This window comes from Hypanus sabinus, chromosome 2 (assembly GCF_030144855.1).
Source record: "Hypanus sabinus isolate sHypSab1 chromosome 2, sHypSab1.hap1, whole genome shotgun sequence".
NCBI classification, from domain to species: Eukaryota; Metazoa; Chordata; class Chondrichthyes; order Myliobatiformes; family Dasyatidae; genus Hypanus; species Hypanus sabinus.
In genome coordinates, this window is record NC_082707.1 from 134225161 (window position 1) to 134252839 (window position 27679).

General features: G+C 38.9%; 1 protein-coding gene across 3 annotated transcripts in view; it reads left to right on the forward strand.

Moving 5' to 3' along the window:
- Positions 1-27679, forward strand: part of zfyve26 (zinc finger, FYVE domain containing 26) — a 114862-nt gene that overhangs the window by 69896 nt on the left and 17287 nt on the right. For 2 of the 3 annotated variants that reach the window (XM_059955459.1, XM_059955461.1), the window contains 12 exons: positions 1676-1780; positions 3250-3372; positions 6962-7138; positions 7890-8139; positions 9183-9281; positions 11429-11592; positions 19467-19603; positions 20611-20639; positions 20716-20855; positions 22974-23194; positions 25364-25511; positions 26699-26908. In XM_059955459.1, coding sequence (XP_059811442.1) covers positions 1676-1780; positions 3250-3372; positions 6962-7138; positions 7890-8139; positions 9183-9281; positions 11429-11592; positions 19467-19603; positions 20611-20639; positions 20716-20855; positions 22974-23194; positions 25364-25511; positions 26699-26908 — 1803 coding nt within the window. The remainder of the gene's footprint in view (positions 1-1675; positions 1781-3249; positions 3373-6961; positions 7139-7889; positions 8140-9182; positions 9282-11428; positions 11593-19466; positions 19604-20610; positions 20640-20715; positions 20856-22973; positions 23195-25363; positions 25512-26698; positions 26909-27679) is intronic. The other variant, XM_059955460.1, reaches the window with a different exon arrangement.

Sequence of the window (27679 nt, forward strand, 5' to 3'; positions counted from 1 at the left end):
CACAGATTCAATCTGTAAATTAATCTTCTGGGAGTCTTGCACTAGAACTCTGCACCTCTGATGTTTAAGCCTTCTCCCCATTTAGATGATAGTCCACACTGTAGTTCCTTTTACCAAAATGCATTATTGTACATTTCCCTGAACACTGTGATCCATCTGCCACTTTTTTACCTATTTTTTCAATTAGTCCTGCTGCAATTGCATTGCTTCCTCAGCACTTCCGACCCCTTCACCTATCTTCGTATCAAACGCAAAATTTGCCACAAGGCCATCAATTCTTTTATCTAAATCATTGACAAACAGTGTAAAAAGTAGCAGTCCCAATACTGAACCCTAAGGAACACCACTAATCACTGGCAGCCAACCAGAAAAGGTTCCCTTTATTCCCATTCTCTGCCTCCTGCCTGTCAGCCATTTCTTTGTCCAAGCCAGTATCTTTCCTGTATCGCCATAGGGTTTTATCTTGTTGAGCAAGTGTGGCATCTTATCAAATGCCTAATGAAAATCAAAGTAAATGACATCCACTGCCTCTCCTTTGTCCACCCTGCTTGTTACTTCCTCAAAGAACTCTCACAGATTTGTTCGGCAAGATTTCCCTTCACAGAAACCATGCTGACTTTGACTTATTTTATCATTGGCTCCAAGTATCCCGAAATCTCATCCTTAATAATGCACTCCAACGTTTTCCCAACCACTGAGGTTAGGCTAAGTGGCCTATAATTTCTTTTGCCTTCCTCCCTTCTTAAAGAGTGGAGTGTCCTTCAGATAAAGCTGTGATTCTGTTCACTTATAGTTTCATGTTTGTCTACAATGTAGTCTACGTTTAAGAAGCAAAATATCGACGTGTACACCTCTACATTCAGTCTGCAGGGCTGACATGAAGATTCCATTTGCCACTCATATAAATCTTCCATCCCACTCACTGTGGGCCCCTGAGCTGTTCTCGTAAAATGTAATGAAAACATCAGAATAGCACTTCATCTTGTCTGTAGGCAGGTTTCTGCTTTCTATACCAATTTCAGGTAACTTGTTTGTTCTGAATTTGGCCAATTCTGTTACTGGTTATCTGACATTGTCCGTAATGCTGAACAGCTCCTGTGGCTTTGACCTTTAACGTGTCCCTTTTTTTGATTTGGTCAAAGACTGGCACAGCATGAAAGCAGCCTATTCAGCCCAACAAGACCATACTAACCATCAGACACATATTTACTCTAATCCTTTTTTATTACCCCTGAATTCACATCAACTCCATAGATTCTGCCATTCAGCTACTACATGCCAGGGAGAATTCACAGAGAGTGATTAACCTTCTGGCCTTCATGTCTTTGGGACTTACATGACCAAGGTGTGAAATATTTGTATATATTCTCTTTGCTATACCAGTGAAATAGACTAAGACAGAAAATGATGAAAACGCGCAGCAGGTCAGACTGCATCTGTGGAAAAGTGAGAACGTTTATAGTTATAGATAGAAAACCCTTCATCAGAATTGGAAAATGAGAATGAAAGTTATTTTTAAGCAGCAGAGAAGAGAATGGATGGGTGTTTATGAAAAAGGGAATATTTCTCATAGGGTGAGTTGCAAAATTTTGTGTACATTTTTCTTGCAGCAAAACATTTTGACAATATTAAGCAAATAGTGCTTTAATCTTAAAATAAAGGTTTCTGTTGTTAGATCCTTAATCTTGGGCCTCCTATTCTTTGGCATGGCTGGCAAGAACTTCGGACTGAATCCAATGAAAACCCACAGACTGTGATGGACATCATTCTGAAGTCCAGGGTAAGAAAACATTCATTCTTGATTCTAAAGATTTATTTTTGAATATCTCTGTTGTTAGACAATTAAATAGTTTTGTATATATTTTAAAAGTTAAGCAAAAAAGTTCATGTTACAAAATTGTAAGCCTCATATGCATTTATTTATTTATTTATTTATTTATTTCCTTAGTTTTGGAGATTATTTTAATTGGCATGAGCCATTTTGTTAAGAGGAGAATTGCATACCAGTTCCCTTAAGTTGACATTTGCTAGAGAAAATGTATTGAATTCTTGAAAAAATATAATTGATCTAACAAGATTAACTAAAACAATTTAAATGTGCGCCAATAATGTTAACTATCTATTGGTTCTCCATCTTCAACTATAGAGTAACAGATTATTGCAAATGTTATGATCCCATTTTATAGTCTGGATATAAAAACAAAACGGATTTGTTGACTGACTAGTATCTGGAGCAAATTGTTTTGTTCAGTGATATTTTATTCATTTTGCAGGTGCATTATTGAGCTACATTGGAACTGTATTTGCCGTGGTCCAACCTTGTCCAATTGTAGCCATTGTAGGCAGTGGCTTCTCTTCGTGCTGCCACAGTGTGTGCCTTCAGCTTCCAGAGATATATCCAAGGACACCGCTTAGTTCTTATCTATGTCCTTCTGCCTCTAGGCAAATCTGAGAAGTCACTGTTGGCTTCCACGTACCTGTTGTTGACCTCCCCAATGTCTCTAAATTGCAGCATTGCTTGAAAGGCAGCTCATGCTGGATCAGTAAAAGATTCCTCCCAAACTAAATAATTAGAAGACAAAGGCCTTTCTCTATAATGCTGACACAAACTCTATTCTCTGGCACTCAATACTGCTATTTGAAACAAAAGCAGATATCTGAAGTTGCACTACTTTTTAAATTCTAGGCTTCAGACTATTTATTACTGTCATCATAATGACCACCTCTTTTCTTTGTCACATCTTCAGACACTGCTTCTGGCTGTTACTCATTTGATGCTGAAGCTACCATCCTTGCTACCATCAGAAATGCTTTTTACAATGAATTCCAGATGTTATTCACCTATCACCCCTTTTCCTACTGGTCTGCATTGGCTCCTTTTATTTTGCACATCCTCAGTCTTAAAATTCTCATCCTTGTTTTCAAGTCCCTTCCTGACCATGTCTGTCCCTATTTTTATCACGCTTTATCTCGGTTATCTTTTCGAATATGAGTGCCTCTGTGCATCTGGAGTTTTGATCATTCCCTAAACTAAATCAACTAAATTATGGTTCACCCTCCGTTTTAACCTGTTCTATGTTGTTTCTTAAAACCTAACTTTGTCCTAATGGCTTGGTGTCAAATTATGTTCAATTGTGCACCTGTGCTATGCTTTGTGATGGTTTACTACTTCAAAGTTATTATATAAATAAATGTTGTTGCTCTAATTGAATGCTGTTCTCTAAGGGGATTGTTAAATTGTTTTTGCAGGAGTTTGAGCTTTGTGAATCTTGGGTTCAGCTACACCCTGTTCCAATGCACTTCACAGTAAAGCTCTGGCATGAATATCTCCTTCACCTTCTCGAGCTCGGAGATGGAGAGAAAGCATTCCAGGCAAGTGCTCCCATGGAAAAAAAAACGTATTCTGTGTTGCATGAGTGCTAATCAAGAATTCTGACATAAGTTTAAAGAATATTATTAAATAAAGTGGATCCCAGTTAATTGGGACACATCGGCACCAGTACATTTTGGCCCAATTAAGCGACTGTCCCAATTAGCTGGTTTCATGGTAATAGTTAAAAAGGTATAAAAGTGACAAATGTTTAACTGAGTAACAAATTATGTATTTAAATGAAATACAGAACTAATGAGAAAACCACCAATACTACTACAGTACTGTAAAACTGTATCAGTTCCGAATAGTTATCAGTGGAGGAATTCATCCATTGTATGTTGCCATGTTCTTTTGATTGAATGTAAATAAACAAAATTAGTGCAGACATTTAGTGGAGATACTGGACTGCCTTCATGCAATGCTTTTGATAATTGCATCCTCCAAGTCTTCATTTTCATTGTAACCTTCAAGATGATTGTCGCTAGCTTCAAATTCTTTGAGTTCCTAACTTGTTGAAGTGGAGAAATTATTTCATTTTCACTTCCAGATGTTCTGGCATCTCCAAGCTTCGATGCTCGAAACCGCAATGAGCAAAACATCGCTAATCACAGTGTAGTGTCAAATGGCCACTGTGCAACAGTGTATGCAACTGATGCTAGTTCGAAACTGTTTGGCAACAGTCTCTTGTCCCATTTAAGTGGCATAGTGTACCAAGTAAATAAGGTGGAATCCCAGCTGTTTTATTGATTAGTTTTTGCTCTTTAAGAGTTGTCCTAAATAAGTGGCTGCCCTGATTAACGGACCCAATTAGTTGGAATCCACTCTATTAAAATTTCCCATTAATCAGTAGATGAAAATGTTCAATATCCATCTTCCTATTGTTACTTGGTTCACTTTCATCATCTTGCTTCTACTATTTTTAGTGTGTGCCCCTCCTCATGATTAAGCTGAAAGAAACTAGGATGTATTCTGTCCCTTTCATCATTTAAGCCTTAGATATACTTATTCATGTATTCAAAACGGATTGTAACAGTGTTTATCTTTATTATTGGTTCCTTAAAGACTGAAGATAAAATAAAATCAGTGCAATATAATAAAATAGATAGTTTGAAAGGTAGTTCATGTTCTTTCTGAAATTGGTCAAGTGGAAGATTGCACTGAATCTGGCATGGGAGTCTCAATGTACCAACGTGTGGAGTTGAAGTAATTTGGATATTATTCAGACTCTTTCCAGATCTGATGGATTTTCAACAAGAATATTTCCTTCAGATTTTAACTGTAATGGAATTGTTGTTGCATGCATGTCATTATACATTCATTGATTTGGTCAAGGCACATTAAACATAGTTTGCTTTTAAATGAGATTTTTTATTAAAATACATTTAAGGAGTGGATTTGATCTTTCAAATGGAGCTTGTACTTTCTTCCTGTGACTGCGTGAGTTTCCTCTGGGTGCTCTGGTTTCCTTCCATAGTCCAAAGACGTACCTCTTGGTAGGTTAATTGGCCATTGTGAAATTGTCATGTGATTAGGCTCGGATTGAAATGGGGGATTGCTGCACAGTGCGGATTGAAGGGCCTATTCTGCACTGCATCTCAAATAAATAAGTAAATTGTTTTTCTAGCTGACCCATACATTTGCACATGGAAATAAAATATTATTTAAAAGAATAGGTATATATTGCGTTTTATGATTCAGTGGATTCGTTCCAATTCATACTTGCCCAAACACATTGACAGGTTTAATATGCAACACTCTGGAGGGAAATGACCAGTTGGATTTTTGGGTTGATGGGCTTTTTGTGGAGAGAGACGGAGAGATGTGATGGAGTAAAAGCTGGCAGGTGATAGGCAGATGAGGGAGGGGAAGAATGGGCGTGATGTCAGAAGCAGGGAGATGATAGGTGGGACTGATAAAGGGTTAAAGTTGATGGAATTTCTCAGAAGAGGAAGGTGAAGCATGGGATAAAGTGAGTGAAGGGAACTGGTGGGAGGAGTATGCGGGTGATGGACAGCAAGAGAGAATGAAGCAAGGGATAGGAACAGGATGATGAATAGGCCAGTTGGATCAGGAAGAGAGAGAAAAAGGGGAAAGGGAAAGTAAGGGGCAGTTTTTGGAAGTTGAGAATTTTATGTTCATGCCGTCAAATTGGAAGCAGCCCTTCTGACTCCCCATTTCTTCCTTGCCCAACAGAGTTGTTCTGGAGCTTTGTGCATTGCTCTTAGTTCCAGCATCTGCAGCTTCTTGTATTTTATCGGGTTTCACGTTTTGTTTCTAAGTTGAGGCATCCAGTTTAATTGTGTTAACTCAGATTTCAGTGCAAGAATGAGGCGATATTTTGGAAATCCTGAAAATTTTTTTTTCCACAAATCCTGGTTGAAATGTATTTATGAGCTTTATATAAGGACAGGATTGGGAGTGCCAGTGATTAAAAAGAAAAAAAGCTGTTGGAAATAGTCAACTGGTCAGGTAACATCTCTGGCGAGAGAAAGCGTTTCAAATTAATGGAGGGCAGAGTAGCAGAGCCAGTAGAGCTGTTGTATCTCAGCACCAGTCACATGGATTCATCTCTGTGGATTATGCATGTTGTGCCTGTGACCTACTGCTGTTCCCTCCCACATACCAAGTACGTGACTTTTGATTAGTTAATGCCCTCAGTACGTTGCCCTTCATGCATAGGTGAATGGAGGGATCATTGTGGTGGTGTGAGTGGGATGAAGTTGTGGGAAGAATGGATTGTTGGATTAGTGCAAATGGATACTTGATGGTGAGCACTAATATGGTGGGCCAAATGGCCATTTTCCATACTTTGATTTGGAAGGATTGGAGGTAAACTGGTTTTAAGATGCAGGGGAGGTGTTGGGGGGTATTGAAAGGAGGGAACAGTTGAGAATGATTTTGATAGGGTGGGAGGTAGCGGACACTACATGACAAAACTAATAGTGCAATATCAAAAGAAGTGCTGAAACAAATACAAAGATTGATCTGGTGTGGTTGCATTGGGGAAAGCAGGATCAAGTTTTGTCATTGAGCAGAAACATTGTAAGTTCCCTAATCAGATGGAGTCTCGCCTGCTAAACGTTCCAGCATTTTCTGTGTTAACTCAGGTTTCCATCTTCTACAGTATTAAGTTCATTGGAGTTATTCTTCACAGATGAATAGCCTGACTCCTCTTCATCTCAAGCCTCTGTTAAATCATGGTCACTAGAGAGATGTGTTGGAAGATTACTTCTGCTTCTGGAATTTTTCCAAATCAATTTGGTTCTCATGAGAATAGGGGATAAAAATGTTGAGAAATGTACTTCCTAGAAAATGCTCTGCTCTGTGTTATGAAGATATGCATTCTTTTTAGAGCCAAGTATTAATTAAAATTAATTTTTACAGAGTTCATGTGGATATGTTATACTGATATGCATGTTTAGAAGCATCTTAGCTATGTTATTGCATTTAAAAGAAAATGAATGATAGAAGGTAGAAGCTATTGAAATACCAAATGGATGAGTTTTATTTTCAAGATCTTGTATTAGGCATTCTCTCAGTATTGTTAAAATGTATTGAACATCAGCTCAGTTTTTTCTGTTCCACTAGCTTCTGCAGGGTGTCTGTGATCCTGACGTATGCCAAGTTATATGTGAACAAGCTCTGGATCAGCACCCAGGATTAGCTGCTTGCCACTTTCTTTCCAATTATCTTACTACCCACTTTCATAAGAGTCTTTCTACTGCACGACGTCATGAAATTCAAGCCATTCGCATCGGATCAAAGGTAAGAATTAGGACCTTGCCCACTGCTTCTCAAATGCAGAGAGAATGGCATATATTTTACTTCATAAAGTGTCTTACAATGTCTTTACTCACTTGGAATTTCCAGTTCTTTTTAAATGGATCCTTCAGGAAGAAGCCCAAGTAGAATTAAGACTATAAGACCTATAAGATATAGGAGCTGAATTAGGCCATTTGGCCCATCTAGGGTTGCTCTGCCAGTTCATCATGGCTGATCCAATTCTCCTCTCAGCCCCAATCTCCTACTTTCTCCCCATATCCCTTCATGCTCTGACCAATCAAGAATCTATCAACCTCAGCCTTAAATATACAGCTGTCCATGGCAATGATTCTGCATCAGTGTAATAAAAATGGAACGATCTATCTAATTTGGTTGAGGATCTGTAAGCTATGTAAATAGTATTTAAAACTCCATTTAGAATGAGTATTTGTATAGAACTGTCGAAATATTTGAAGAACCTGATTTAAAAAAAAATATGCACAGTCTATGGCATCATTAATGGCACAAGTGTGTTAACTTTTCAAGTTCCAATCATGACATTTTGTCCGCCTGATGCTATTCCACATTCCAAAGTTGATTTATATCTGAATGTTTTGACACTGTACCCTACCAGTCTTTGCTTTGAGTTAATAATTCATATGTCGTGGAAATATTTCATTGGCGCGCTCATCAGTTTTCCTGCCCAATGAGCCATTGATATTTGTGTTCGACTTGTACATTTTCCATTTTGTAGCTTTTATTAACGTTACCGGAGTCCGCACATGATGCCTATTCTCATTTGTCCTCAAATCCATTATTAATGCTGGAGCAACTACTCATGAATATGAAAGTGGATTGGGCTTCAGTAGCTGTCCAGACCCTTCATCAGCTACTTATGGGGCAAGAAGCGGGTTTTGCCATTGAAGACATTGATTGCCTTCTTTCCAAATATGCAGCCAAGGCTCTTGAAGTTCCATATGCAGTACGAGAGAAAACACGATCAGGTAACAAAAATTCTGCTGTTATTTTTTTGTAAAGCAGGATTTATTTAAGAGGTTGTGCTCAGAAAGCTGTGCTGCCACTCTTGAGTTTGGCTGATCACAACAAATTATACTCTGAGGAATGATAGTTACAACATTTTATTATGATACAGCTTGATTACAAAGATTGTCAAAATCTCTTGCTATGCTGCAAGAGTGATTTTTGATTTGATCTCTTTCTTTGTCTCATTTTATTTTCATACTCTATTCAATCCCAGGGTTGTAAGGTTCCACTTGCTAATCATTACCCCTGTTTTCCAGCCATGTTGAAAACAAAAAAGCAGCAGTGTGCATTATTACATTTTCTTCTTTGACTTTTCCTTCCTTGTTTCATTCATGGGACACTTGCAAGCTGAGTTTTTTTCATTTATCCAAAGATTTTCCTGTAATATCCCAGTTTTATTTTTACTTTACAGTTGATCTTTTGAATTGGTATTATTTCTTCTGCAGATATAGTTAAATCAAATAAGATCACTGGTGGAATTAATGAAGGTGTCACAACACTTTCAACTATACTGTATATATGTTCTCAGTATTTATATTGCAGAGCACTGACAATTTATGGCTTCATTCTGTAGTATTCTTGTGGTTAACTCCATAACTTAAAGGTACAACAGATGTAACTGATGTTAGTTCTAACTGAAATTTAGAGAAACAGTTTAATGTCACAGGATGTCCTGAAAGCTAATGGTTTGATTTCATGCAAGTGAGTTTGACTTATTGGAAACTTTATGGCTTTATTCAATTCTCTTTTCTACCAATTATCTGACATCAGGTGAAAAGTGATCTGAGTTGTTACTGTCCTGCTATTAGCAAAGCCCACTTAATAGTCATGTTTAAGAATTAATCAGTATTCTTGGACATGATGTACTTTTGTGTTTAATAACCCCACGAAAGCTGAAGTGAAATTGCATTATTTTTGTTAATAAATTATGAACTGTTGACCTCTTGAGTATTGTATTTGACACATGGCTTAGCCATTATGATGTTTTATTTCTTCTGCCTAGATTCTGTAATTAATTTGCAAGATTTGCTCACTCAGAATGCAGGACCAGAGAGCATCGCCATATTGCCAAGTATTGAGCAAACAGCAAGTTTGCCTTCTGGTGAGGACAATGTCATAAAGTGTAGATGTTGCTGTAAGGGTCCTTGTTTTGTTACTTGATCTATGATGGTATCTGTAGCAGTTCTTGTTTAAAACAATTCAAAATTCACTCCTCCATCCTGCTAACTCTAAATGGAACTTTACTGTGATGATTCTTTTAAATCATCATCCCTGCCATTGAAGAAATAGCCTCAGCATTTTGATGGTAAATAGTTGTCTTCTCAGGTGGTATCGAATGTATATAATGGGAGGGCAAAGGATTCTTTGTTGCTCATAGACATATTACACCTTTATTCTGTGGCCTTCTTATAACACTCAAAATACCAATGGGCCAAATGTTCCTTTGATATGTACACAGATTTATTAGATGCTGTTTTATTAGCTCAGCAATGACCAAGTTGAGCCTTCTGCTCACAGAACATTGGCCATGGGAAGTTTGTGCTCTTTAGTTAGACTCCAGAAGTTTTCAAGAAAGCAGTGTGAATTTTTGTAGATTCTACTAGCTGAGCACACAAGTTTAACCCAGATCAAGTATAACTGCCACATTCAAATTAGTTTGAGATGTTGAAAAGCAGAAAATTGCAAATGTTGTACACCTGAAATAAAAACAGAAAACCTAGAAACAGGTTAGTCAGATCTGAGGAGAGGGAAACAGAGTTAATTGTTTCAGATTGAAAGTTCAACAATTTGAAATATTAACTGTTTCTCACCCCAGAGTTGCCTGCTGGCAAAAGGTCAGTGAAGCATTTTATCAGAATTACTTCAGTTAGATGAAGTTCAAAGTTTCATTTATTATCAAAGTATACAACTCTGAAATTCTTCGGGTAGCCATGAAACCAAGAAAGAAAAGAAAGATAGCATGATCATCAACCCCCAAATCCCCCCTCCATGCCCCAAAAAAAGAAACAAAAAAAAAGGAGCAGGCACATCAACCCCAAATTCCTCCTCCCGCACAAAAAAGTGAACAAAATGGAACAGGCACAATGACCCCTATATCTCTTACCCCGGCACAAAAAGAACCAAGAAAGATCAAGTGAAAAACACAGAAAACTAAGACTGAAAGAAGTCTGTAGTCCAAGTCCACATCCGAAATGCAGAAAACCTGGGAAACATTCTCTGGCCACAATGACATGCTCTCTCCTCTCCAGTAGTGTAGCAGAGCCATCCTCAACGATCAAAAGGCAAGCATTCAGTGCTCACCCTCCACACTCACTTTGATGCTTCAGTCTCCCTCGTCACTTTAATTGGTGAAATAGAGTCAAATGTCTCATGCCTCTTCCTGCAGAGTAGCTGCCACGAGGTTCGAACACGCTGCCTCTGACAGAATCCTTTCGGGGACTGCAGAGAGCTGAAACACCCAAATGATCTCCAAACTTCTGCATTCGCTTATTTAAAAAAAACTTCAAAAAAATTTTACAAGTTTTAAAAATTGTTGTTGTATGTCTGTGTGCTTGCTTGTGTTTTAGTCTTTTAATTTTAAGTATTTTTAAATTTAACAGGTCCTGAATGATTTTGAAAGCGAGTGTTAAAAGATATGTGAAATATTGCTATGTATAGGGTAGCAGTGTTTCATTTTCTTACAGTTATCTTCGAAGACTTTGCAACTCAAAAGTAACAACTTCCCCAACAACCTAAAAAAACACACTCTGTAAGACTGTAATGACATTTGGGTATGATTGGTGACTAATAGTACAACATATGTACATTGTAATAACTTTGAAAGAACTACAATATAATATTAAGTTCTTACTCCTGTTATGGTTCAAAATTGTTCATGTTTCTGAGCAGTGACAGTGAGGGCAAACATCACAGTAAAATTATGATGGCTTACCTTGTGTGAATCATTGTGTTTGAGTTGACATATAGCTAGGTTATAGAATGCTTAGCATTCATGGCAGACCAGAACTCCATAGTATCTGAGATAGAGCACATAATGGTGTTTCTCATGGGTGAAAATAAAAGTGATCTAATTTTCTGCATTCTCACGGTTTCTTTGTTTTATTTTAAATGCAGAAACAGAATCAGTAAATAGATTAGAACCAAGAATTTGTACTGTTAGATAACAGTTTAACAAAGATTTTACTCTCAAACTTAAACTATTCACAGGATATTAATTATGTACCTTCTCTGTTGTATTTCATGTTGCAGTTAATCCCCATCTTCATGCACCATCAACCCCTCAAGAAACTATCCAAAGGTCTAAATCAGTCTGTGAATTTGTTCCTCCGGATAGCCCACCTGCTAAGAAGGACTGGGTACCTGACAGCAAGGCAATGTATTGCTTGGTCTGTTGTAAAGAAAGGTTTACCATGGTAAGGAAACATACATAAAGTTTGCTATATTTTTCAGTCCATTGACTTGGAAAGGACCAGAAAATGTCAAAGTAGAATTTAATTTTTTTTCTGCTCTGGATTGTGTTGGTTTCCAGTAGCCTTGCACTAAGACTTGGGAAACAAAAGAATTTTGCTCTTCCATAGAAAGAATTGCTCTCATATCCCAGGAAATTAATAAATATGTTAACCATCTATAATTGAAATTGTAAGCGTTTGTATCTAATAGACTTGCAGGCCCATGCCGTTGAACCTGAGCTCTATAGCATTTGATTTGACTAAGTTCAGAGTAAATTTTATTATCGAAGTACATATGCATCATCATGTGAAACCCAGAGGTTCAGTTTCTTGTGGGCATACTTAGCAAAACTATAGAATAGTAACTAACGGGATTAGTTGAAGATCAGAATGAAAATGAAATAATGAAATAAAGAAACTTTAAAGCGAGATCATTGGTTGTGGGAACATTTCAATGATGGAGCAAGTGAAGTTGAGTTTAGTAATCCCCTTTTATTCAAGCGTCGGATGGTTCAGGGGTAGTAACTTTTCTTGAATCTGGTGGTCTGAGTCTTGAGACTCCTGTAGCTTCACCTGATGGCAACAGTGAGAAGAGAGCATGACCTAGGTGGTGAGGATCTCTGATGATAGATACTGCTTTTGATGTCATGCCGAATCTCTGCAGTCTCCTAGGGAAGTAGAGGCGCTGCTGCGCTTTCTTCAGTGCGCGTGGGTTCGGGATAGTTCTTCTGAAATGAATTTAAAGTTGCTAACCCTCTCCAATGAGGATTGGCTCACAGACCTCTAGTCTCCTTGTTCTGGAATTCTGTAATCAATTTCTCAGTCTTACTGGCATTGAATAAGAGGTTGTTGTTTTGACACCACTCAGACGAATTTTCAGTCTCCCTCCTGTATGCTGATTCATCACCACCTTTGATTTGTCCCCCAACAGTGATGTCATCAGCAAACTTGACTATGGCATTGGAGCTATGCACAGCCAAACAGTCATAAGTGTAAAGCGAGTAGAGCAGGGACCAAGCACACAACCCTACACTGCACCCATGTTGATAGAGATTGTGGAGGAGATTTTGTTGCCAATCCATACTGACTGGGGTCTACATGTAAGGAAATCCAGGATCCTGTTGTACAAGGAAGGACTGGAGCTTATTGATTAATTTTGAGGGGATAATGGTACTGAATGCTGAGTGATAAAGAACATCCTGATCTTTGTATCTTTGGAGTCCAGATGTTCCAGGATTAAGTAAAGAGCCAAAGAGTTGGCATCTGCTATGGACCTGTTACTTTGGTAGGCAAATTGGAGTGGATCCAAGTCGCCTCTCACGCAGGAGCTGATGTGTTTCATCACCAGCCTCTCAAAACACTTCAACACTGTGGACGTAAGAGCAACTGGGTGCTAGTCATTGAAGCAGGTTGCCACACTCTTCTTGGACACCAGTATAATTGAAGCCTGCTTGAAGCAGTTGGTACCACTCACTGCTGAAGCAAAATGTTAAAGATCTCAGTGAGCCCATCAGCCAGTTGGTCAGCACAGGACTTAAGTACATGGCTATTTACCCCATCTGGTTCAGACGCTTTTTGTGGATTCACCCTCCTAAAGGCAGCCTGCACATCAGCTTTGGAGACCAAGATCATAAGATCATCGGGATGTGTGGGTTCATGATGGTTTCTGCATGTTCTGACGGTCAAAGTGAACATAGAAGGCATTTGAAAGTGAAGCACTGCCATATCCTATGTTGCTTTGTTTAACATTGTAGGATGTGGTAGCATTCAAGATCTGCCACAGCTGTCAAGCATCCCTCATTGATTCAAGTTTGGTCCAGAATTTCCACTTGAGATGGCTTTCTGGAGATTATCCCTGTAGCTTTTGCAGCTTCCTTGTTTTCCAGACTTGGAATGCCTCTGATCTGGCCCTCAGCAGGTTTCAGATCTCATGGTTTATCGAGGGCTTCTGATTGGGGACGACTCTGAAAGAATTTGTGGGACATAATCATCAACAGATGTTTTACTGAAGTCTGTTGCAATCGTGGAGTATTCATTCAGATCTCTAGATGAGTGCTTGAACATGGCCCAGTCCACAGACTGAAAGCAATCTGTTTTTGCTGCTCTGCCTTGTGCAATCATCTGTGAGTTGTCCTGATTTCTGGGCCCTTGCTTTTTTAGCTCTGCCTGTGTGCAGGTAAGAGGATGACAGCAACATGGTCTGGTTTACTAAGAAGCAGTCTGGGTACGGAATGGTAGGAAGTCCTTTTCATAGTATAGCAATGGTCTAGTATGTTGGGACCTGTGGTGCTATAGGTTATGTGCTGATGATAATCGGGCAATGTTTTCTTCAACCGGGCCCGGTTGAAGTCTCCAACTATAAATTGAAATGCGTTGAGATGGGCTCTTTCTTGTTTGGAGACAGCATCGTGTAGCATCTCCAAACCTTTTCATCTGTCTGGAACTGTGAGTCATTCATTTTGTTCTCATTTTGTGTTATTCTGAAATTAGTTCACCCTTTCCTAAAAAATGTTAACTGGGCAACCTGTGTCCAAAACCCAGTGTCTAAACTTTAAAATAACAGAGTGGAATATAAATATACCAGAATAATGTTATGAGTGCCCAAGGGCATCCAAAAGGGAAAAGAAATTGTATAAATTAATTATTTGAATTGTACTTCCTTCGCAGCCCACAGGTTTTGCTTACAGATGATGTATTTGTTTATAGAATGATCCTGTTTCAAAAGACTTCTCCATTGAGACAGATTACATAACAATTTAGCCAAACCAGCTGAATAATGCTCTAAAAATAATAGTGGCTGGCCCTGATTGACCTGTGTCTGAGGGATTGTGAAATATAATAACTTTTAATTTAGAGCCTATTGCTTCTGACATTGATGGAAATTTGCACAAAATCTTTTAAAGCAATGCTTTGAATGACTTGTATATTAATACGTTGAGATCAAGCAGCTAACAGCAACTTATTTCTTTGATTATTCTTTCATCTAAAATTTCAACTTATGCACTCAATGGCCACTTCATTAGGTGCTCCTGTATGTTAATGTAAATATTGTAAATTCCAGTGTATAAGCCGACCTCCCCCCCCCCCCCCCATTTTCAAGGTTAAAAAAGTTGCTTTTTCATGTTACCTTTGTATAAGCCGTCCCCTTTTGTAGAGGTTTTTGATTTAACCAGAAAAGATCACAAGATCTCACATGCCGGTACTTAGCTTTGTCAGATCCGGAACCTGGAAATTTTGTGAACCAGTACCTGCTAAGAAAACGGGCCTACACGTTTTAGAGCGTTATAAGTGAATTCTTAATAAATAAATCAGGGAGGGAAATTTTGGATTAGGTTTCCAAAGGAAAAGAATCCTCTGAAATGTAACCCCCGTGAAACCATTTAGTGCCCATCGTAATCTCGTTAAAACATAACATGGGGTGGCGAGATTGCGACCATCATGTACAAACGATCAAAACAAATGCGATATGATGATGGCTTCAAGCTGAAGGTTGTCGATTTTGCTAAAGGAACGAATAATTCTGCAGCTGCTAAGAAGTTTAGAGAAGTTTAGTTTAAACGAGGAACAAGTGATAGAGTGGAGAAAGGCAGAGGACACGCTGAGGGAAATGCCAAAGATGAAATGTGCAAACCATGGGAAAACATGCCAGTGGCCAGAACTGGAAGAAAAAGTTTTAGAGTGGGTGAATCACCAGCAATCATCTGGGTTCATTGTTACCAGAGAAATGATTCGAGTTCAAGTGTTGAAATGGGTCGATAAACACTGTGAGGTCGGCAAAAATTTCAAAACTATGTGAATTTGGTGCAGCCGATTTATGAATAGACGTGATCTTGTGTTGAGACAAAAAACAAAGATTGCTCAGAAAATTCCAGTGGGGTGTTGTTTTTGTTCAAGAACTCTGCTGGATGAACGAAGCGGATTGCTTGAAGTGGATTAAAGAGGTGTAGTGTCGATGTGCCGAAGGTTTCAGGAAGGAGAAGTTGCTACTTGTCTGGGACATGTTCAAAGCACACTTGTCAGGTCAGACAAAAGCAGCATTGAAAGCTGAAAATATGGACATTGCAGTCATCCCTGGTGGTCTGACGTCCTTGCTTCAGCTACTAGACGTGAGTTTAAACAAATCCTTCAAAGAATCCATGCGTGGACAGTGGAACAAATTTGACTCAGAAACAGCCAATAAATACGACCTAACACGAGGAAATCTGCAGATGCTGGAAATTCAAACAGCACACACAAAATGCCGGTAGAACACAGCAGGCCAGGCAGCATCTATAAGGAGAAGCACTGTCGACGTTTTGGACTGAGACCCTTCGTCAGGACCTGTCTTCGTGTATTCGTCCTTCCAAAATTGGCACCCTCTGTATAAGCCGACCCCCTAATTTTAGGACCAAAATTTAGGGCTAAATTCTCTGCTTATACACTGGAATTTATGGTATTTAATCAACCAATCATGTGGCAGCAACTCAATGCATTAAAGCATGCAGGCGTAGCCAGGAGGTTTAGTAGTTGTTCAGACTAAACAACAGAATGGGGAAGAAAGGTGATCTAAATGACTTTAATCATGGAATGATAGTAGGTACCAGAAGGTGGTTTGAACATCTTTGAAACTACTAATCTCTTGGGATTTTCACTCACAACGGTCTTTAGAGTTTACAGAGAATGATGTGAAAAACCAGAAATATCCTTTGAGTGGCAGTTCTGTGGACCAAAAGGCCTTTTGATGAGAGAGGTCAGGCTGTTTCAAGCTGATAGAAGGTGACAGTAACTCTAATAACCATGTGTTACAACAGTAGTGTGCAGAAGAGCATCTCTGAATGCACAACATGTCAAAACCTTGAAGTGAATGGCCTACAACAGCAGAAGACCACACCGGGTTCAACTCCTGTACCTAACAAATGGAGTCTGTTGAGAGGGGAAATCTTTAACTTCAGGGAACATGTTTTTAACTAGTTCTATATTATAATGAAGTTGCAAGACTGCACTACCATTGTTTTTATTGCTTTTATGCCTTATGGGTGATTAAAGTTAACGCTGGCATTTATCTCCTGTCATGAGCTGTCCTTGAGAAGGTAGTGTTGATCTGCTGCAACGTTGCAGTGGAAGGTACTCTCATGTTCTTGTTAGACGGGGATTTCTAGGCCTCCTGGGACCCAGGCACAATTGTGGATTATGCATTTCTAGTCGTTGCACTACTGAAAGGATGTGACTGTGCTAGAGAGAGTGCAGAGGAGATTCACCAAGATTTTGCCTGATTTGGTGTACTTCAGTCATCAAGAGAGACTGGATAACTTGGGTTTGTTTTTGCCAGGAATGACGGAGTCTGAGGTACGTACAGTTAAGAGAGGCTTTAGTATTAGGATCTTCTTCCCGTGTTAGGGATGTAAGAAACAAGAGGGCATAGGTTTAAGGTGAGAGGTTGTTATAAAGGGGATGTGAGGGGTAAATTTTGTTAAGCAGGAAGTAGTTGATATCTGGAATGTGCTGGCAGAGGAGATGGTCTATCAGATAATGTTATGTTTAAGAGGTATTTAGGAATGGACAAGGCAGAGATGGATACAGACTGAATTTGGGCAAAAGGTCAACATGGATCTGGTGGCTGATTTCACCCATTTCAGTGCCGTTCAATTGAACCCGTTTCTGTTGTTCTGAATGACCGATACTGTCGCCTTCAGTTCAGTGGTCAGATTTAAGGAAAAGATGCTGCTATTTTCTGTATTTTTCTTTGTGAACTTAATAAGATTTTGTCTTACTGTGGGACACAGTTTAGGGTCTTCTGTTTGCACTGTGGAGCTGGTTATGGCTCTGTCCACATCCTGTCCCTTAGTGTTAGAATACACATCAGCAGCTGTAGCTGGCATCTGTGCTATTCTCCTCTCCTCAGTAATTAGAATATATTCCATCTGAACCTGTTAATTCATCCCTTTTTTAAGTGTACTTGGCTTTCCTTGGCATCTCTACTTTATCATTTTGTCCCCGGGCAGCATCTCAGCCACTCTCCAATTATAGTGTGCCAAATGACCTTCCATGGTAAAATGCAAAATATTTAATTCCTCTGACATACAGGATTAGCTTCTCAGCTCTTCATTAGTACTACCCGTCACAAACCATCCTTTGATTTGTTGCCTGCTTAAAGGTGGCTATCCTCCTCTTTCGCCTTTACCCAGATTTCCCTTTTCATGTGACCTCTGAACTTTCTGTACTGAGCCAGTGTTTAATGCATCTTTTGCCAACTGTGCTCAATAGATTTTACCAACAGATGATTGCCAATGAAATTTCTAGCCTTTGGCTCAGAATGTGTATTTTTACCTCCAGTGCCACTCAGCAGGCACACTTCCTCAGCTAACTGGCTGCTGCAGTCCTCTTTGTTACATCAAGAATTGACCATTTCAGAATTGCTTCTGCCAACCTCCTTTGTTTTATTTGTCCAAAATTCTACGAACCCTTCAAAATCCATATTTCACTCCTGTACCAACAGGGTACTTTGCTTTTTGGTCAAACATTCATCATTATCATGTTCATTGTGTGCCTTATCACATGATGTGGGTAATCATGGTCTTGGCCATGACTGTTCTTGGCAATTTTTTTTTAACAGAACTGCCATTGCCACCTTCTGGGCAGTGTCTTTACAAGATGTCTGGCACCAGCCACTAACAATAATGTTCAGAGGTTGCCTGGCATCAGTGGTTGGATAACCAGGACCTAAAATATATACCAGTTGCTCATATGACCGTCCACCACCTGCTCTTACAGCTTCATGTGACTCTGATCGGAAGTTACAGCTTGCCCAAAGCTGATCTGTAGGCTATCGGAGGAAAGGAGCGCCTTGCGCCTCTATTGATAAAGACATATCTCCACCCTGCCACCCAAGGTCAAACATTACCTCAGTTTAAAATCCTTGTTTTCAAGTCCTTCTCCAGCCATATAGTCATTTGAGATGGCCACATTACAGATCTTGCCAGGAGCAGGGTTGAATATTGTCCACTTGCATGGATGAATATAGTTCCAATAACCCAGAGCTCAATAACATTGAAGACAAGGCAGCCCACTTGATTAGCACCCCATCCACCGTCCAGATATTTTATTTCTTCCACCTCAGGAGCACAGAGATGTTTATTGTCCATCTGGAGAACACCAGGTCTGCAACCACTGCTACCAAGAGAAACTAGCTTAGCACATGCGTGTGAGTCCTGCCGTATGCAGACGAGCCCCACCCCACCATCACACAATGCCCTGACTTGAAAATAAGTCAGTGCAATATACTGGTAGTGGATCTAAGCCTTGGAACTTTTTGCAGTGCTGTACCTTAAGTGATAACTTCTCCAGATGGGCAGTGATACTGTTTATGATGCCAGGTGCTAGAAATTGAACCAGTTAAAGAAAACCATTGCGCTGACTTATGTGCAAATGCTCTGGTTGAATACTTGTAATTGCTGCTTCCAGAAAGGATCATGAGGTCTGTAATGTAGAAGATGCTGAAGGCTTGTCAAGTCATTCTTTTGAAGGAAGACAGTTAAAATTTCAGGCCCGTGAACCTTCATCAGATGCTAACTGGTCAACTCAGTGTTTTCAGCATTTGCTGCCTAGTTCACATTTTCAGCAAATGCATTAAAAAAATGTATTTAAAAAATTTAAAAAAATGTTTTAATATATTTTGAGCAGTACTGTAAAACAATACAAAATAATTAATTGTGCTACATGCAGATTTCCAGCATCTGCAGATTTTCTCGTTCGTAATTAATTGTGTAAGCTGTAGTGAATTTCAATGTGATTTTTATCGAAGTGTTAAATCATAAGGTGGCATTATTCCACTTTAACATAAAGATCTCTCTCTTGACTAGTTCAATCGACGACATCATTGCAGGCGCTGTGGTCGTGTTGTTTGCCAGTCTTGTTCAACAAACAGAATGGAGATTAAGAACTGCAGGGAGAAGCCAGCGCGAGTTTGCGACCAGTGTTACAATTATTACCATACAAGGTAAGCACTAACTCACCGTCGACTTCATTTCCTATGTGACGACAATAATGCATATTGTGGCAGGGAAGTCATGGTGTTTCTCCTACATGTGTGCTGTCATATGTGCTTTGTTAGGATCTGCTGAAAATCAGTTTGCTGAAAGATTTCACAAAACCAGCTTTCGTGAATTAGCATTTCCAAAGATAATGCAGTACTTCCAAAATTACAAAATTAAATTTTATTTTTGATGGTGGTGTTCTTAATCATTTATTGAGCGGTTTCACTCAGGTTGGTGTGATATTAGCTGTACATGTAACGAGATACCAGGTATGTATTTTGGTGGAGATGACCAATGAAAAACAAGCGTTGCTTGTCGTGTAAGTTTCTGGAATTAACCCTTCCAGGCTGATACTGTGCATTTTGCTTCATTTGCTCTTGGTCGTCTGGTCAGAAGACCGTTCTCCTTGAAAAATAGTGTCCTATAACAATATATTTGCCAGAGCACTAAAGAACAACTGCAATTAAGACACAGTGCTTCTTGGAGCAGGTATGGAGGAAAGCTAATATTTATAACAAATAGAAATTGTGTATGGGGCTCTCGTGTCTTTTGTTAAAAATGAGTATTTTCTTTTTTTTAATAGTTTTTGTGAATTTAGCTTATTTATAGTTAGTAAAGACAAGGATTTGTAAGTGCCGCACTGCAGTAATGTATCAGTTTTCTTCATTTGTTGCCATACTATTGGAAGATCTCCAATTTGAATACATGTGATGAGTTAGTTCTTAGATATTGCTCCTGTACACAATGTGATTTTTAGAGGTTAATTATACATTTGTGTGCTTTAGAAGTAAGTGTGTCCTTTTAAGCAAATTAGGCCCTATATGTGAAAATTGCAATTATTTATTGAATGTGTTAACATGTCATCATCATGTCTTGCCAGTCACTTGCTTCATGAGGTTTGAATTTCAGGTATTAAGTTCAGTTCTGTGCATTAATTTGTTTTCTTTGTGTCTGGTTTTATTTTCTGTAGAGGAATTGAGCGACTGGATGAAGGAGAAGGTGAGCTACTTTAGAACATATGTGAAAATATTCTTGTTTGTTTCCCTTCTTAAATGACGATGTGTACAATATGTAGCAGGTGCCACAAGTTGTGCTGAACCTGGCTCAGAACTTGCTATAGCTGTACAGATGCCAAAGGTGACAGAAACACACTGGAATCTGACTCTGAACGAGGACGAAAATGAAAATGAGCGCAGTGAGTTTTCCTATGAGCAGGTGAGCAAAGGAAACCTGATGGCATTCTGTTCTTGTACCTTGACTATTTTTGTATCCAAAGGTACATATAATGTTAGAGAAATGTATACAATACACATTCTGAAATGCTTCACAACCATCCATGAAAACAGAGGAGTGCCCCTAAAGAATGAACGACAGTTAAATGTTAGAACCCCAAAATCCCCCCCCCCCAACTCCCCTCCCTCCCACGGAATCTCAGTCCTCCGAAGGTGAGTGGAGCTCTTAGGCCAAGCCCCTGGCATCCTAACGATGGCCATCCATTAAACCCTGAGAGCGGGTCCCACTCCTGCAAAGAACCATGGTCAGCGTGTAACTCCAAGTCAGGGTCCTGGAAAGGAAAAATAGAGATATTAAAGATGGAAATAGAGCTGTTTCCAAAGCTGCAATAGGTACCTGTTAGGTACCATTCGCCGTTAGGTACCATTAACTCCACCTTCTTTTTGCATAATAAGTTAGAATCATGCATCACTAGTTAGATTATTGCACTAGATAGAGTTGCAGCCATAAAAAGCTGTAGGCGGCTTCAGAGTAAACAAAATAACACACCTTTCTCAAAAAATTCTTGCAGACTGTGTAAACAGATATTTGTTTTGTAATGTACTTCATTCATTGTGGTCAACGGTTTGGCGTGACACAATGTACTTGTAGTGGACATTCACAGAAATGCATGCTATCGTTTTTCCTAGGGAGTCAGGTAACTGGTGTTGATCTTTTCTCAGTCTCAGCTATACAAGTGATACATTATAGCTTAAGATTGTTAAAGGCTTCCTCTAGCTGTCCCTGTTAGTTCCTTTTGGTATGGCAGTCATTAGTGCAGCCAGAAGTCCCACAATGGACTTGCATGACCATGTGACGTTTGCTTCTCATCCAGCCATGTTATTCCTATCTCTTCTCTTGAGATTCTTAGTTCTCAACTTCTAGAGTGTGGCTACAAAAAGGATTGTTAGTGAGCGCCTTTCACAACGTGCCTCTGAAAAGAAGAGAGTGGCATGAATCTCAAATCTTCTAATTTAAAAAAATTGTTTCTTCTGAATTGTACCCAGCTAAGCAATTTTGATATTTCACATGAAATAGAATTCTTCAACTTTCATTCCTGTTTACCAAGAGACTTTTTCAAGGGAGCTTCTTCCTCCGTTGTGGAAGTCTCTACTGTTGTTATAGTTCCTAATATTAATTACCCAGTTAATTCCTGTAGGGGCCCAACACTGTAAGTATACTTGTAGAAGCTGGTACTGTTTGCATATATATTTCTTGCTAGCTCATTAAGTGAATGCAGTGCTGCCTTTTTTTTGTGGTGCCTTTGGGTCATATTTACAAGTATGGAAACAGATGTTTTGAGTACATCATTAGTTCTGTTTCTCTCTTCACAGATTCTACCTGACCTATTGAGCAATTCCTGCATTTTCTGTGTTTATTTCAGATAGCCAGTACTCCTGATGTTTGTTTTATTTCAGCTTCACCTCCAACACTGTAAAATGTTTGGTGCTGCATTGAAATGCCAGCCTAAATCATGTGCCCAGTTCTTGGAATCTGATTTCTATCTAAAATCATCTGAGTCAAGAATTAAAGTGTTATCACCAAGTTGGAACATAAATCATATGGATTCTTTTTCTGAGAGAAAAACCAATTCAGCTCTCTGTGAATTTCCATATGTTGTAAGATAAAAGCCATTCAAAAGCTCCTTAAAATAATGCCAATGGATTAAGTAACATTAAATCTTTACATGTCTGTAGTTCCAAAAATAATTGCTAGTCTTTGCAGATACAGTAGGTACCTCAACAGGGGTTGCAGTTAACGCAGTGCAATTATCCTCAAGATACAGTGTGGTTCTTGGCTTCTGCTCCTAATTACTGTTGTGATCTTCCTTCAAAAATCCTTGTTTGTAGCTTAGGCTCTGTCTTGTGTCATGGCCTTCAGCAATTTGTTCACAATGAAGGGAGGCACAGAAAACGGAAGAGAAGCAGATCCTGAAATAATTTTACTACCTGTTGCCTTGTTGCTGTTAAAAAGATGTAGAAAATTTAAGTGGTGAAGACCAGGAGGAAATGTATAGAATGAAAACAATGGAATTGTAAAAAACTGCTGTATGTTTTACAGGCTCCCAGTGCGTCTCTGTGTATTGCTATACTGAATTTACACAGCAATAGCATGTTGTGTGGCCATCAACTGATAGACCATTGCAGCAAACTATCACAAGCATTAACAAACCCAGAAGTGGATGCTTGCCTCTTAATGGACATCATGAAACAGCTCCTCTTCAGTGCTAAAATGATGTTTGTTAAAGCAGGAAGGAGCCAGGACCTAGCACTTTGTGACAGGTGAGGTATATTCTCATTATTCTGGTACTGGAGATCGGTTTTCCTCTTAAAAGAATTTTGCCTCAGAGAAAAATAATGATCTTTTATCTCTGATGTCAGTGATTTATGTTCTCGTGTAGCAACCTTTTTTACTTAAAAATAAGCAGTTTTTCATAAAATGTGTCTACAAGAAATAGTGCATTCACAATATTATTTGGTCTTAATACTTAACCATATAACAATTACAGCACGGAAACAGGCCATCTCGGCACTTCTAGTCCGTGCCAAATGCTTACTCTCACCTAGTCCCACTGACCCGCACTCAGCCCATAACCCTCCGTTCCTTTCCTATCCATATACCTATCCAATTTTACTTTAAATGACAATACCGAACCTGCCTTTACCACTTCTACTGGAAGCTTGTTCCACACAGCTTACCACTCTCTGAGTAAAGAAATTCCCCCTCGTGTTACCCTTAAACTTTTGCCCCCAACTCTCAACTCATGTCCTCTTGTTTGAATCTCCCCTACTCTCAATGGAAAAAGCCTATCCACGTCATATCTATCTATCCCCCTCATAATTTTAAATAACTCTATTGTCCCCCCTCAACCTTCTACGCTCCAAAGAATAAAGACCTAACTTGTTCAACTTTTCTCTGTAACTTAGGTGCTGAAACCCAAGTAACATTCTAGTAAATCTTCTCTGTACTCTCTCTATTTTGTTGACATCTTTCCTATAATTTGGTGACCAGACTGTACACAATACTCCAAATTCGGCCTTACCAATGCCTTGTACAATTTTAACATTACATCCCAACTCCTATACTCAGTACACTGATTTATAAAGGCCAACATACCAAAAGCTTTCTTCACCACCCTATCCACATGAGATTACACCTTCAGGGAACTATGCACCATTATTCCTAGATCACTCTGTTCTACTGCATTCTTCAATGCCCTACCATTTACCATGTATATCCTATTTGGATTATTCCTACCAAAATGTAGCACCTCATACTTATCAGCATTAAACTCCATTTGCCATCGTACAGCCCGCTCTTCTAACTGGCCTAAATCTCTCTACAAGCTTTGAAAATCTACTTCATTATTCACAACGCCACCTACCTTAGTATCATCTGCATACTTATCCAATTTACCACCCCATCATCCAGATCATTAATGTATATGTCAAACAACATTGGACCCAGTACAGATCTCTGAGGCACACCACTAGTCACCGGCCTCCAACCTGACAAACAGTTATCCACCACTACTCTCTGGCATCTCCCATCTAGCCACTGTTGAATCCATTTTACTACTTCAATATTAATACCTAACGATTGAACCTTCCTAACTAACCTTCTGTGTAGAACCTTGTGAAAGGCCTTACTGGTCCATATAGACAACATCCACTCGTCAACTCGTCAACTTTCTTAGTAACCTCTTAAAAAAATTCAATAAGATTTGTCAAACATGACCTTCCACGCACAAATCCACGTTGACTGTTCCTAATCAGACCCTGTCTATTTGTGTTGTTAGCAGACTTAAATATTACACTTGATTCTTTCATCCTAATTATTAATGGTGAACAGCTAAGGAAGTGTTAGTCTCTGTAAAACATAGTAATTGATATCAGATATAATTAAACCTTCTTAAAGTCTAAAATTTAATACGATTGAATATCTGTCAGCTAAATGGATATATTCCATTCAATGATAACTGAACAAAATGTAGCTAAAAGGAAGACCTTATACAATGTCATGGTATGTTACTGTATTTTCAGATGTCTCAAAGTATTTTACTTTCAATTATTTCTAGTGTCATTAGTATTTCTTTACATCATCAGTAGTTCATTAATTGTAAACAATGTAATGTAAATGCACATTTTCTCCAAGCCATGTTCTCTTTGATTATTGTGTGGTATCATATTGAGGTAGCTTACCATTCTGTCAACCGAAGAGCTAAGACTATTGTGCTCTGCTGGGAAACCTCACCTAATTGTCGTCAGCTTAGTCTCCCATTTGGTGACCTTGAAGTTCTTGCCTGACTGCTACTGTACCTGCATGAGTGTGGAGGGTATCTGTGGATATAAGTTACCTCAGAGAAATTTAAATTAAACAAGACCTCTATTGTATTTCTTATAGAATTTCTTTTTCAAGCTCTGTTTCATGGTTTCTGTCACTTCATACAGTTACATCAGCAAGGTGGATGTAATGAAGATTTTAGTTGCTGCCAACTACCAGGATGTGCCTTCCCTTGAACAAATCCTTAAACCAGCAGCCATTACAAGATTGAGAAATAAGCTTTTAGAAACTGAATACTATGCACTAGCTGTTGAGGTGAGTGAGTATTTTTATTTAGATTCATGCAATCAAGGATGGGTTTAGTGTCTGGCATAACAGTAATGGTGTAGTAATATTGAAATACTGGGGAATTGGCTCTGGATGACGAGATTCTTTTGATATTATTTTAAAGCTTCACATCTGGTCAATGACGTTAGAATTGTAGTGCCCATTATTATGTAAAGAATGATGGAGGCTAGTATGCATATATAGAAGTCTTAAGGAGCAGAGCTAGGTTATTCAACTCATTAAGCCTGCTCCACTTTACAATCCTGTTTGATTTTTATCTACTGTTCTCTCCCCGTTTCTCCTGTCTTCTCCCCATAATTGTTAACCTCTCTGACCAATCAAGAATGAGCAGTGAGAATTTGGAAATGTAGCTATTTGGTATAATTTGACTGGTATTCATTGGAATGATATTGATCAAATATTAGAGCTGCTTTGGGGTTTATGTCAGCAGAGTTCTAATTTGAAATGGAACAAGCTGTCAACTAAATCACTGTGTTAATGGCATTTGCTATTGGGAAAGTGCTAGTCTAGCTTTTGAACTTAGTTTATTTATTTAGATCTTGTCAATGCAGCCTGAACTTGAAGGAGTGTTTTGGTGGCAGAGCAGTTTGTGCTTCTGTCTCACAGCTCCGAGGATGCAAGTTTGATTCTGACCTTTGAAAGAGTTTGCATGTACTCCCTGTGTGAGCATGTTTTGGTTTTCTCCAAGTGTTCTGGATTCCTCCCACATTCTAAAGATGTGCTAGTAGGTTCATTGTCAACTGTCAGTTACCATTTAGTTTAGCTAAGTGACACAATAAAGAGTCACAGTGGAAATTAATGTGCACGTAGGAGGAGATACATTGAAGGGCTACAGGGGGAAGTAGATGAGGGAAATTGGTTTGATGGGATTACTCTGCTGATGTTCTTGTAGATCCAATGGGCTAATGGCCCTTATAGTTAATAAGTAAACCAAGTTCTTAAATCTTCTATTTATAAGATCTCCTGATAGTACAAATAATGTGCTCTATTTCCTTTTTGAGATGAATTTCCACAGTAATATCTGGAGAGCTGTTTTAGGCGTTGAGTGTATTATTTTAAGCATTTTAATTTTCTATACATTATTTGATTACTTCTGTTGCTCAGTTTGTATCGGGTCACAAGGTGAATTGATGTCAATGGCTTTTATTTTCCAGGTTTCAACCAAGAGTGGCTTGGATCCAGCTGGCGTCTGGCATGCTTGGGGATTAGCCTGCCTCAAAGTAGGGAACCTATCTGGAGCTCGAGAGAAATTTTCTCGCTGCTTAAATCCACCCTTCGATCGAAATCAGCTAAATCTTGGCTCTTCACTCTTGCAAGAAATAGTCCAGCACCTGGAGACTTCTGTAAAACCTGCTTTGTCTACGGTAATGAGTTTAAAGATAAAGTAATTCCAGTAGGAATTAAAAAAAACTAACTCTGGTGGTACAAGTTTTGTCACTCTAACGACTCATTTGGCTTTCGTAAATGCTCAGTACTTCCAGATCTTTGGTATAACAAAAGCTAAATTCTGTGTATCTGAATTTTTAAGAACTCTCTGAAAATGCTGTCAATATTGAGCAGGTCAGGTAGCATCCATGGAGGTAGAAACAAGTAGGTTGAAGCCCTATCTGGCCTTGAACCTTGCATACACCTTTGCGCCCTCTCCCATGCAACATCTTTAGCCTTACTAGCCTCTTATGGGACAGAGATTGGAATTGATCACCAAACTTCATTGCTGTAACTGCTTTGCCAGAGAACAGTCCACAGAGTGGTGATGAAGTGAAGATTTCAAGGCCTTGCTTCCAGACCACCCTGACAGCTCTCTGCATTATTGAACTACTTTTAATTATCTCTGATGAACAGAAAAGTCAGTTTGAAAGGCTTTAAATAATTAAAAACTAAAAAATTACTTGTAAATAAATCAAACAGTAAATATGCTTAAAAGCATAGTTAAGTGATTTAAAAACTAAAAACAAAATTAGTAAAGGGGGCAAGAATCACAAGCCTATTTAAAACATGTCAGAGATCCTATTAGAGTTGGATTATATAGGGCACATTATGAACATTAAGGTTAGATGTCTGAACTCTGTCTTGGAACAGCTGAGTGGATGGAACTTTGATGCATTTTTACAACATGCCTTGTACATTAACCCCCT